The following is a 12858-nucleotide window of genomic DNA, read 5'->3' on the forward strand; positions in this document are numbered from 1 at the left end:
AGAAGATCATTGTTCACCAAAGCCATTGATTATTGCGGAGAGATTTCAATTTCTTCAGAGAAATGTTTTAGAAGGGCAAAATATTGCACAGTTGATTGCAACCTGAAATGACTTGCAGAGTTTTGTGAATTTGGTGACTCATTAGAAAACACAATTAGAGATTGTTTCATGTGTGGTTTGAAAAATGAGGCCATTCAAAGAAGATTATTAACAGAACTGAATCAAAGTCTGAAGAGTGCATTGGATATTGTTGTTTCAATGGAGCGCAATGCTAAGGAAGCTTCTCAGCTCAGATCCATAAACGGGTTGCCTCCCAGAAGAAGTCGACCCAGCAACAGACATGTCATTAACAGGTTGATTGTCTGTCCTTGCTCCAACAATGTAAAAATTGTGGCAGAACTGGCCACACAGCAGGAGTAAAATAACTTCTCCAGAGAAGAATGGTCAAAGGAAGATACAGAAGTCATTCAAAGGAAGAATCAAAATGAATTCCACTAAGACCTATTCAATAAACCTCTGTTGATCTTGCATTAAACCCACGTGCTTCCGCAATCTATTTGTTTTTTTAAATTAATGTATTTTATTCCAAACGTATATAAAAGGGTACAAAACATAAACAATTCGGGGATCAAACTTCCCAATACACAACTACACAGTTTGTACAAATTTTCCCCTTTTTCAGCCCCCTTCTCCCTCCCCCACTTCACCCCCCCCCCACCCCGCCCCCCCCTCCCCGCCCCCCGTGATGAACTTCTCAAACACAGCCATGGACATCCCTCACCTTACTCAAAAACCTCCACTGAACACCTTAGTTAATCCTTTCCAACCGAAGAAAGTCATAAAAGTCCCCAGCCAAGCCGCCACCCCAGGTTCCTGGTTAACCTTTAAAAATAGTGTCCCGATCTTAAAAAAATTAAGTTGCTGGAGGGGCGAAATGGCTCCCACCAGCGTGCCATCGTGAGAGGCGCCACCTGCCATTTTTTCTTCCGAGGTTCGGGAGGAAACAGCAGAGAGAGTCGCCATTGGTCTTGACAGTTCCAACACTACTTTTTCCACCTGCTGTTGGCTTTTGCCAATATTTGGGAAAATTCATCACATTTCTAAAAGTGACTACATGACTATGGGTGGCACGATGGCACAGTGGTTAGCACTGCTGCCTCACAGCACCAGGGACCTCGGTTCGATTCCGGCCTTGGGTGACTGTGTGGAATTTGCACTTTCTCCCAGTGTCTGCATGGGTTTACTCCGGGTGCTCCAGTTTCCTCCCATAGTCCAAAGATGTGCAGGTTAGGTGGATTGGCCATGATCAATTGCCCCTATGTGTCCAGGGATATGCAGATTAGGTGTTGTTATGGGGATGGGGCAGGGTGGATGGGGGTGTGGACCTGGGTAGAGTGCTCTTTTGGAAGGTTGGTGAAGACTCGATGGGCCGAATGGTTTCCTTCTACCCTGTAGGGATTTTATTCTATGATTCTAAGACCATTACATAAGACAAACCAAACCAATTTCTTCCAATACTGTAGTACTCACTAAAATAATAACTATAATCAATAGTTACAAGATTCATTGTCAAACAATAAAGCCTGAGGGGATTTATCCCAATTTTCAACCCTATGCTGTACTATCATTGAATAAGGGCAGCACGGGGACTTCCGGGTGCGGCGATGACCAGCTGAGTCGCACGTTTCGGCAGCTCCCTGTGAAACGGACTTTTGGGCTCTTGATAGGAGCCCCAACGGCAATTTTAACGGCTGAAAACACCGTGCGGTAAACCAGAAGGGTGTTCCCCCTGGACACGGATGGAAAAAGGAGAGGAAAGTGGCCGGATTGCAGCGGATCCTTTGGAGCAGCGGCAAGGAAGGCAAGCAGAAACCAAGATGGCGTCGGAAGGTGGCAGTTTCATATGGGGCCCTGAACAACAAGAGTTTTTGAAACGCTGCGTGGAGGAGATAAAAAAGGAAATGAAGAAAGAGTTGTTGGCCCCGATACTACAGGCAATCGAAGGGCTAAAGGAGGAACAAAAGACCCAGGAGCAGGAGCTTCGGGTCGTGAAGGCGAAAGCAGCAGAGAATGAAAACGATATACAGGGCCTGGTGGTGAAGTCGGAGATACAGGAGGCACACCAGAAACGATCTGTGGAGAAGTTGGAGGCACTGGAAAATAACGCAAGGAGGAACAACTTGAGGATTCTTGGCCTTCCTGAAGGTGTGGAGGGGGCGGACGTCGGGGCATATGTGAGCACGATGCTGCACTCGTTAATGGGAGTGGAGGCCCCGACGGGTCCGTTGGAGGTGGAGGGAGCATACCGAGTTATGGTGCGAGGATCGAGAGCAGGAGAAGCTCCCAGAGCCATAGTGGTGAGATTCCTCCGTTTTAAGGATAGAGAAATGGTCCTTAGATGGGCGAAGAAAACTCGGTGTAGTAAATGGGAGAACGCGGTGATCCGCGTCTATCAAGATTGGAGTGCGGAGGTGGCGAGAAGGAGGGCGAGCTTTAATCGGGCCAAAGCGGTACTTCACAAAAAAAAGATAAAGTTTGGAATGCTGCAACCGGCAAGACTGTGGGTCACATATCAAGGGAGGCACCACTACTTTGAGACGGCGGATGAAGCGTGGACTTTTATTGTAGAAGAAAAATTGGAATGATTGGACTACGAAAATGAACGTTTGGACAAAGTGGTGGGACAAGTGGGGGGGGGCGAAGAGGGATTGTATGATTAATCCTGCGGTATGGTAACTTTTCTTTCTCCCACAGGTGGTGATGGGGGGAGGTGGGGAGGGAGAGGAGATGGGGCGTTGGCCATGGGAGGCGGGGCCGAGGGAGAGGCGCGGGCTTGGTTCCCGCGCTATGATAATTATGGCGGGAATAGAGAAGCAGGAAGGAGGGGGCGCCGCACGGTGCGAGCCGTGATCACGGGGGGAAGCCGAGGTCAGCCAGAGTTTGCTGACTTCTGGGAGCAACATGGGGGGAGTAATTACGCTAGCGGGGGGTCTAGCGGGGGGGGGGGGGGGGAGGGGGGAATTACTGGGTTGCTGCTGCTGGGGAAAGGGGGGAGTGGGTACGGGAAAGGATGGGCGGGGGGGCACCGTCTGGGAGAAATACAGCTGCGTGGGAACTGGGCGAGAAGCTGGAAAAAGATGATGGCTAACCGGCAAGGGGGGGGGGGTGGGAAGCCCCCTAACTCGGCTGATCACGTGGAACGTGAGGGGGCTTAACGGGCCAATAAAGAGGGCACGAGTACTCGCACACCTTAAGAAACTTAAAGCAGATGTGGTCATGTTACAGGAAACGCACCTGAAACTGATAGATCAGGTTAGGTTGCGCAAAGGATGGGTAGGGCAGGTGTTCCATTCGGGGCTGGATGCGAAAAACAGGGGGGTGGCTATATTAGTGGGGAAGCGGGTAATGTTCGAGGCAAAGACTATAGTGGCGGATAACGGGGGCAGATACGTGATGGTGAGTGGCAAATTACAGGGAGAGATGGTGGTGTTGGTAAACGTGTATGCCCCGAATTGGGACGATGCCAATTTTATGAGGCGAATGCTAGGACGCATTCCAGACCTAGAGACCGGAAAGCTGATAATGGGGGGAGACTTTAACACGGTGTTGGAACCAAGGCTGGATAGGTCGAAGTCCAGGACTGGTAGGAGGCTGGCAGCAGCCAAGGTGCTTAGGGATTTTATGGAGCAGATGGGAGGGGTGGACCCGTGGAGATTCAGTAGACCTAGGAGTAAGGAGTTCTCGTTTTTCTCCTATGTCCATAAAGTCTATTCACGCATAGACTTTTTTGTGTTGGGTAGGGCATTGATCCCGAGGGTGAGGGGAACGGAATATACGGCTATAGCCATTTCGGATCATGCCCCACACTGGGTAGACTTGGAGATAGGGGAGGAAACAAGAGGGCGTCCACCCTGGAGAATGGACATGGGACTAATGGCGGGTGAGGGGGTGTGCTTAAGGGTGAGGGGATGCATTGAAAAGTACTTGGAACTCAATGACAATGGGGAGGTTCAGGTGGGAGTGGTCTGGGAGGCGTTGAAGGCGGTGGTTATGGGGGAGCTGATATCAATAAGGACACATAAAGGGAAGCAGGAGAGTAAGGAACGGGAGCGGTTGTTGCAAGAACTTTTGAGGGTGGACAGACAGTATGCGGAAGCACCGGAGGAGGGACTGTATAGGGAAAGGCAAAGGCTGCATGTGGAATTTGACTTGCTGACCACAGGCACTGCAGAGGCACAATGGAGGAAGGCGCAGGGTGTACAGTATGAATATGGAGAGAAGGCGAGCAGATTGCTGGCACACCAATTGAGGAAAAGGGGAGCAGCGAGGGAAATAGGGGGGGTGAGAGACGAAGATGGAGAGACGGAGCGGGGAGCGGAGAGAGTGAATGAAGTGTTTAAGACATTTTATAAAAAATTGTATGAAGCTCAACCCCCGGATGGGAGGGAGAGAATGATGGAGTTTTTGGATCGGCTGGAAATTCCCAAGGTGGAAGAGCAGGAAAGGATGGGATTGGGAGCACAGATCACGGTAGAAGAAGTGGTGAAAGGAATTAGGAACATGCAGACGGGAAAGGCCCCGGGACCGGACGGATTCCCAGTTGAATTTTACAGAAAATATTTGGACTTGCTCGCCCCGCTACTGACGAGGACCTTTAACGAGGCAAAGGAAAGGGGACAACTGCCCCCGACTATGTCAGAAGCAACGATATCGCTTCTTTTAAAGAAGGAAAAGGATCCGCTACAATGCGGGTCCTACAGACCAATCTCCCTCCTCAATGTAGATGCCAAGGTCTTGGCCAAGGTAATGGCAATGAGAATAGAGGAATGTGTCCCGGGGGTGGTTCATGAGGACCAAACTGGGTTTGTGAAGGGGAGACAGCTGAACACGAACATACGGAGGTTGTTAGGGGTAATGATGATGGCCCCACCAGAGGGTGAAACGGAGATAGTAGTGGCGATGGATGCCGAGAAAGCATTTGATAGAGTGGAGTGGGATTATCTGTGGGAGGTGTTGAGGAGATTTGGGTTCGGAGAGGGGTATGTTAGATGGGTGCAGCTGTTGTATAGGGCCCCAGTGGCGAGTGTGGTCACGAATGGACGGGGATCGGCATATTTTCGGCTCCATAGAGGGACAAGGCAGGGATGTCCTCTGTCCCCATTACTGTTTGCACTGGCGATTGAGCCCCTGGCGATAGCGCTGAGAGGTTCCAAGGGATGGAGGGGAATACTTAGGGGAGGAGAAGAACACCGGGTATCTTTATATGCGGATGATCTGCTACTATATGTGGCGGATCCAGCGGAGGGGATGCCAGAAATAATGCGGATACTTGGGGAGTTTGGGGATTTTTCAGGGTATAAATTGAACATGGGGAAGAGTGAGCTGTTTGTGGTGCATCCAGGGGAGCAGAGTAGAGAAATAGAAGACCTACCGTTGAGGAAGGTAACAAGAGACTTTCGTTACCTGGGGATCCAGATAGCTAAGAATTGGGGCACATTGCACAGGCTAAATTTGACGCGGTTGGTGGAACAGATGGAGGAAGATTTCAAGAGATGGGATATGGTAGCATTGTCAATGGCAGGGAGGGTGCAGGCGGTTAAGATGGTGGTCCTCCCGAGATTCCTCTTTGTGTTTCAGTGTCTCCCGGTGGTGATCACGAAGGCTTTTTTCAAAAGGATAGAAAAGAGTATCATGGGTTTTGTTTGGGCCGGGAAGACTCCGAGAGTGAGGAAGGGATTCTTACAGCGTAGTAGGGATAGGGGGGGGCTGGCACTACCGAGCCTAAGTGAGTATTATTGGGCCGCTAATATTTCAATGGTGAGTAAGTGGATGGGAGAGGAGGAAGGAGCGGCGTGGAAGAGATTAGAGAGGGCGTCCTGTAGGGGGACCAGCCTGCAGGCTATGGTGACAGCCCCATTGCCGTTCTCACCAAGGAACTATACCACGAGTCCGGTGGTGGTAGCTACACTGAAGATTTGGGGACAGTGGAGACGACATAGGGGAAAGACCGGAGCACTGGGGGGGTCCCCGATAAGAAACAACCATAGGTTTGCCCCGGGGGGAATGGATGGGGGATATGGAATGTGGCAAAGAGCAGGTATAACGCAATTGAAAGATCTATTTGTGGATGGGAAGTTTGCGAGTCTGGGAGCGCTGACCGAGAAATATGGGTTGCCCCAAGGGAATGCATTCAGGTACATGCAATTGAGGGCTTTTGCGAGGCAACAGGTGAGGGAATTCCCGCAGCTCCCGACACAAGAGGTGCAGGACAGAGTCATCTCAAAGAAATGGGTGGGGGACGGTAAGGTGTCGGATATATATAGGGAAATGAGAGACGAAGGGGAGACTATGATGGACGAACTAAAAGGGAAATGGGAAGAAGAGCTAGGGGAGGAGATTGAGGAGGGGATGTGGGCAGATGCCCTAAACAGGGTAAACTCGTCGTCCTCGTGTGCCAGGCTAAGCCTGATTCAGTTTAAGGTATTACACAGGGCACATATGACTGGAACACGGCTCAGTAAATTTTTTAGGGTGGAGGATAGGTGTGCGAGGTGCTCGAGAAGCCCAGCGAATCATACCCATATGTTTTGGTCATGCCCGGCACTACAGGGGTTTTGGATGGGGGTGACAAAGGTGCTTTCGAAAGTAGTAGGAGTCCGGGTCGAACCAAGCTGGGGGTTGGCTATATTTGGGGTTGCACAAGAGCCGGGAGTGCAGGAGGCGAAAGAGGCCGATGTTTTGGCCTTTGCGTCCCTAGTAGCCCGGCGCAGAATATTGCTCATGTGGAAAGAAGCCAAGCCCCCGGGGGTGGAGACCTGGATAAATGATATGGCGGGGTTCATAAAGTTAGAGCGGATTAAGTTCGTCCTAAGGGGGTCGGCTCAAGGGTTTACTAGGCGGTGGCAACCGTTCGTCGAATATCTTGCGGAAAGATAGATAGGGGAGAACAAAGAAGGCAGCAGCAGCGGCCCAGGACTTGGGGGGGGGGGGGGGGGGGGGGGGAGGGATGGGGGGGGATGGGGGGGGGGGTGGCCTGAGACAAGGCAGTTGCCAATTAGGGCTAGTTTTTATTTTATTTTTGTTATTTAATATTTATTTATTTGTTGTTGTTTTTGTTTAAACTTAAAAAGGTCATTATTATCTGTATTGTTACAATGTTGTGTAAAGGATGCACAATGTACTGTGTTGGTTGACCAAAAATTTTCAATAAAATATTATTTAAAAAAAAAGAATAAGGGCAGCACGGTAGCATTGTGGAGGGCAGCACGGTAGCATTGTGGATAGCACAATTGTTTCACAGCTCCAGGGTCCCAGGTTCGATTCTGGCTTGGGTCACTGTCTGTGCGGAGTCTGCACATCCTCCCCGTGTGTGCGTGGGTTTCCTCCGGGTGCTCCGGTTTCCTCCCACAGTCCAAAAATGTGCAGGTTAGGTGGATCGGCCATGATAAATTGCCCTTAGTGTCCAAAATTTCCCTTAGTGTTGGGTGGGGTTACTGGGTTATGGGGATAGGGTGGAGGTGTTGACCTTGGGTAGGGTGCTCTTTCCAAGAGCCGGTGCAGACTCGATGGGCCAAATGGCCTCCTTCTGCATTGTAAATTCTATGATTCTATGATAATTGTCATGAACAATTCTTCACACAGGAATACCCGTGCGTTTCAGTCACCAGGTTGCTGGTTCTCCAGCCACAGTTGATTTTTATCTCAGGGTGCATCCCCGGGAATAGCCCGTAGAGCAAACAGTCCAGTGTCATGGAGCTGCTTGGGATGGACCTCGACAAAAACTATTGCATCCATTTCCAGATCTTCTGAGCAGATGCACATTCCAGAAGGAGGTGGACATGGTCTCTTCCCCACCACAGCCCCCTCGAGTGGAATATGCAGAGGGGCTAAAACTCTGGGGTGCAGAAAGGAACTGACTAGGAGGGTCTTTCTCACCACCAACCTAGCTGCACCTTGGTGCTTGTTTGAAAGTCCTGGTGATGAAGCATTTTACCAAATGACAGTCTGATCAGGGAACCATCTGACTAGATCCATTATCTCCTCTTCCTACAGGGGCTTTGATGATGTTACGTGCCTGATGGACCTGTGGTATTTTTCTGCATGAACTTCTCCATGAAACACAGGTGGTACCACACGGTCCATCTGCTCGGAGAGTTCTATAGAAACATGGTCAGACCTATTCTTCACACTTGGGACAGGTAGAACCTCAGTACGTCATGACACGCGATTGTTATGGGCCAGGGTTCAGATGAACCCCAAAGTGCATCATGGAGTTCACCTGATCCACAACATTTAATAGATTGTGGTATGGGGAGCACATGGCCCACTCTACAGGTGGCGGACAGCAGAAATGGAAAAGTATTTTTTAAAGCATAACAATGTTTATTCTATGAACTCAAGTTAACCTTTTTAAAACATACAGTAAACATCTTAGCAACCATCAATTCAAATACAACCCCCAAAGAATACAACACTAAGTAATCCTTAATAACTTTCCAAACAACATTCAGAAGACAAAAGAAACACCTTTTAACAGAACCACATTAGGTTTACATTCACTACTGAGAACATTTATTATTCTGAATTCACCAAATGATCAAGAGATAGTTTTTTTCATGGCAGAGAGATCAACAGTACACCTGCTCTGTCTGGCTTCAGCTCCAACATTGGAAACAAAACTAAAACACACCCTGCAGCAAACAGCATAAAACAAAACTAAAAAAACTGACAACCCAGCTCCACCCACACTCTGACATCACTGATAAACACCCATTTCTTAAAGGTACATTTCTTATACACCCATTTCTTAAAGGTATTCTCATATGACACAATGTTTACACACAGCTTGATGCAGCTGCACATAAAGATGGCCATCATGATCAGGGTGATGTTGAGTGAGTTTTTCGCTTGGTTGTTGAGAGTCTTGTACATCCTGTCCATACTGACCCTGTTTATTTGCAACCTCCAGACAAAGCAGAAGATAACTCAGGCAATCACTACTTACCTTACCTTACACATGTACCTTTCTCCCTGGCTTCTCAAAGTGCCTTACCTTTAAATTTACCTGCTTTACTGCTGTAAAAAAAGGGGGCCCTAGCTCCCTTACTTTTGAAACAGCCACCCTTGACATAGGTCTTAGGAACCCTCTGCATTTCACCCCTCTCAGCCAGCCTGAGTTGGAAAGTCAGAAAGAACGGTGAGACTGCATTTCAGTGCCAGCAACACAGAGCAGAATGGCAGTGTGACTACAATTGCCACCTCACGGAGCTTACAGCCCCATCTTGCTTTTGCCCCAATTTATTTTGTCTCCCGAGGCGGGTTTGAACAGGTCGTAGACATTCATCAGTCTTTGCACTGACAGAGGATCTGAGCAGAAGATGGTGACATTGTCCATTGCAGGGACACTTTGTCCTGCGTGCCTCTTCTACTTGGCATTGTCACCCATCTTGTGCCTTTCTGATGGACTTATAAAAAAGTTTGATGCAACACAGGACAGGACAGGGGAGAGAGGACAGACCTGCCTCACTCCATATTTGATCAGAAAGCTTTCTGATTCCCACCATTGACTGAAACTGCACTACTAAGGCTTGTGCAGAATAATTGGATTTGATTGTCGATTCACTTCCAAAACTCCATTTGATGGAGAGCACATCCATCAAATAGGGGTGCAACCCTCTGTCCAAAGCCTGCGCATGGTCAAGGCCGATGAGGCAGGTATCTACCCCCCTGTCTTACACATAGGCAATCATATCCCTGAATAGCACAAGGCTCTCAGAGATTGTCCTGCCGACTGCAGCACAGGTCTTGTCAGAGTGAATCACCAACTCCAGAGCAGATTTAACTCGATTGACAATGACCCTGGACAGAACTTTACAGTCCACCTTAAGCAGTGACATCTGAAACCAATTTCTGATCTCCTCCCTTTCCCTTGTAGATGAGGGTGGTGCTGCCTTTCCTCATGAATTCAGACATGTTGCCGCCCAGAACCATAATCTCGTACTCTCTCCGGAGGTCTGGACCAATCCAGAGTTGAATACAAATGGGATCTTCCGAGTCAGTTGTAACCATTCACTGAGCCATTACGTTCATGAGATTGGTTTTAGTTAGACTGTCCTAAGTAAGGGATTGCTGAGCAAATAATTGAAGCAGTTTCACAATTCCTGTTTATTGTGACTATTGAAAAGGTTGAACTTAGACCTATTTGTTCTATTTTCTTCAACGGTAAGAATTACACTGAGAGAGACATGCATTAGACCTCTTTTTGAGTAAGGTTATTGAATAATAAAAGCAAGGGGACTATGGGAACCACTATTCATAATCATGTCTCCCTTCCAAAAGAGATGAAATAATGAACACATATTCTCAATACTCTAATCTTTTGTTAAATCAGTTTGTAAATCATGGAAAGATATTAAATGTTCTTATCATCTTCTTCCTTTAAAACACATATTGTGGAAACAGTTTGTCTACGTAAGGCTCAGGCATTTTTAGGAGTGTCTTTTTGAAAGGTTTACAGTCAATAAAAGCGTCCTGGTTCCATGTAAACAGCCAGAAGTCTCAATGGCGCCTGTGTTGTGTGTGTGGGCCAGGGTGGGGATTAGTGCAGGGGAAACCAGCTTGTGCAGTGGGGATTTCACCTCAAGGAGTTTGGTCGGAATCCAACCAGGAATATTAGGAGGTGAATGTTCCTTCTTTCTGTTACTTTCAAAAATACCCTGTCATTTGTTTTTCAGCCTGTTGAATAGCTTCGAGTGGGCAATTACTTTTATTATAAAACTGCCTGTAACTTAATAGTAAATTGGCAATCTCACTCAGGGAATCATAGAATCCCTACAGTAAAGAAGGAGGCCATTCGGCCCATCGAGTCAGCTCTGACCCTCCAAAAGAGCACTCTACCTAGGATCACTCCTCTGGCCTATTCCCGCAATCCAACCTAGGCATCTTTGGATACTAAGGGCAAATTAGTGTGGCCAATCCACCCAACCTTCACATCTTTGGACTGCGGGAGGAAACCGGAGCACCCGGAAGAAACCCACGCAGATACGGGGAGAATATGCAGACTCCACACAGACAGTCACCTAAGGCCGAAATTGAACCCGGGTCCCTGGCGCTGTGAGGCAGCAGTGCCCAAGATTTTATTGGATTCAAATTTCACCATCTGCCGCGGTGGGATTCAAACCGGGGTTCCAGAGCATTACCCCTTGTCTCGGGATTACTAGTCCAGTGACAATACCAATACGCCACCTCCTTCCCCAGAGAGATCGCAAATTTTGATGATGTGGGATTGGAAAAATATTGTACTGGCGTGATAGAGCATATACACATCAACTCAGCCATCATCAACCTCGAGATTTCTTCATCAAATAACTTAATCACGTTAATCAAACACCATTTACCGTCGTGCTGGCTTTCACATAGTGACTCTTTTTTTCCAATTGTTAACAAATTTTATCCCAAATTATTTGGTAGGATTTTCCGGACCTTCTCACCTGCGGGATCTTTCGGTCCCGCCTAAGGCAACCTTCCCCAGTGGGTTCCACGGTGGCAGAACGGGCGAGCTACGCAAAACAGCATGGCCATTGGCGGAAGATCCTGCCCATCGTTTCTAACGCTTTCCCCATCACAGGCTCTAAGCTTTAAGGGTCGGAGTTGTTGGATTTATCCCTCATCCTTTTTCATCTATTTCACCCTATCCAGTTATCAATTTCTCTACTATTTCCTCTCTTACCGTGACAATGGCCGCCTCCAGACGCAGAGCATTTATTTGGCAGTCGTGCCCTCTGTCTCCACAAGATTTCCTTTTGGGATCCTAATGCCTCCCCCACCCCCCATTTCTTAGCTTGCAACGTGGAAATATATTGTTAATCCTTTAATGTCACTTAGTCAAAATCCTGGAAATCCCGACCGAGCAGTTTGAGAAGGATCGGAATTACCCCCTCAAGAGCAACTCGCGATGGGTAATGAATGGTATCATTGTTAGAAACACCCACATCTCGAGAATATAAGAAACACAAGAAAGCTTTCTGGTCATGAAGCTCTATTGACCTCAACATGAATGGACAAGAGTCCCTGAACTATAACCATGCTTTACTTTCGAAACTCTTTGAAAATAATACTTCCCATTAGCTTGATTGCATTACACAACAAAGTGATAATGTTTTCTTCATTGATGCCTTATAGATGCATTCAAAGGGAAATGAGATAAATACATAAGGGAGAAAGGAATAGAAGGCTATGCTGCCAGGCTCGATGAAGTAGAGTGGGAGACAGTTCATGTAGAGTAGCATAGACCAGTTGGGCCGAATGGCCTGTTTCTGTGCTGTACAATCTATGTCATTCTTTACTCCATGATAATGACACCAAACTGAAACCAGAGTTGCAATGAACCTCCAAATATCTGCAAGAATGGAATCAAGGGGCAAATGCATCCAGCAACTTACTCACATGTGCTAAAGCACCAAACTCAAAGCACCCAATTTGGCAATATTATTTGACACACTAGCTAAAAGCAACCATTTGATCTGCGAGACCACTTGCAGTATTAGTATTGGAAATGTCCTTCCTCCTTCCAAGAACTTGATTAATCCTGGACTAAATAAAGCTGATACAGACTGGGATCTGAAACAGACAAACCATAACAATTTATCTATTTATCCAGAAAAGAGTTCATGAATTTCACTGACAATTACATTGTTACAAGTGTTACAAATTGATGTAACCTCAGTTAGATGCTTCTTCTGAAGAAATTGAATTTCAGTTGAATTGATAATGCACTTTAATATACATATTATTTCTATATAAAGGGGGAGACGGTGGCATATTGGTAATGTCACTGGACTAGTCAGCTAGTTATCCTGA

The 12858-nt window shown here is 47.5% G+C and overlaps 1 protein-coding gene across 1 annotated transcript in view; it reads left to right on the top strand.

The window, feature by feature from the left end:
- The window catches only part of LOC140398860 (gelsolin-like), a 62089-nt gene extending 50449 nt beyond the window's left edge, over positions 1-11640 (top strand). Inside the window, 1 exon segment of the mRNA XM_072487801.1 lies at positions 11470-11640. Coding sequence (XP_072343902.1) covers positions 11470-11640 — 171 coding nt within the window.
- The last annotated feature ends 1218 nt before the right edge of the window (positions 11641-12858 follow it).

The sequence above is a fragment of the Scyliorhinus torazame genome, chromosome 22 (assembly GCF_047496885.1).
Source record: "Scyliorhinus torazame isolate Kashiwa2021f chromosome 22, sScyTor2.1, whole genome shotgun sequence".
Lineage (NCBI taxonomy): Eukaryota > Metazoa > Chordata > Chondrichthyes > Carcharhiniformes > Scyliorhinidae > Scyliorhinus > Scyliorhinus torazame.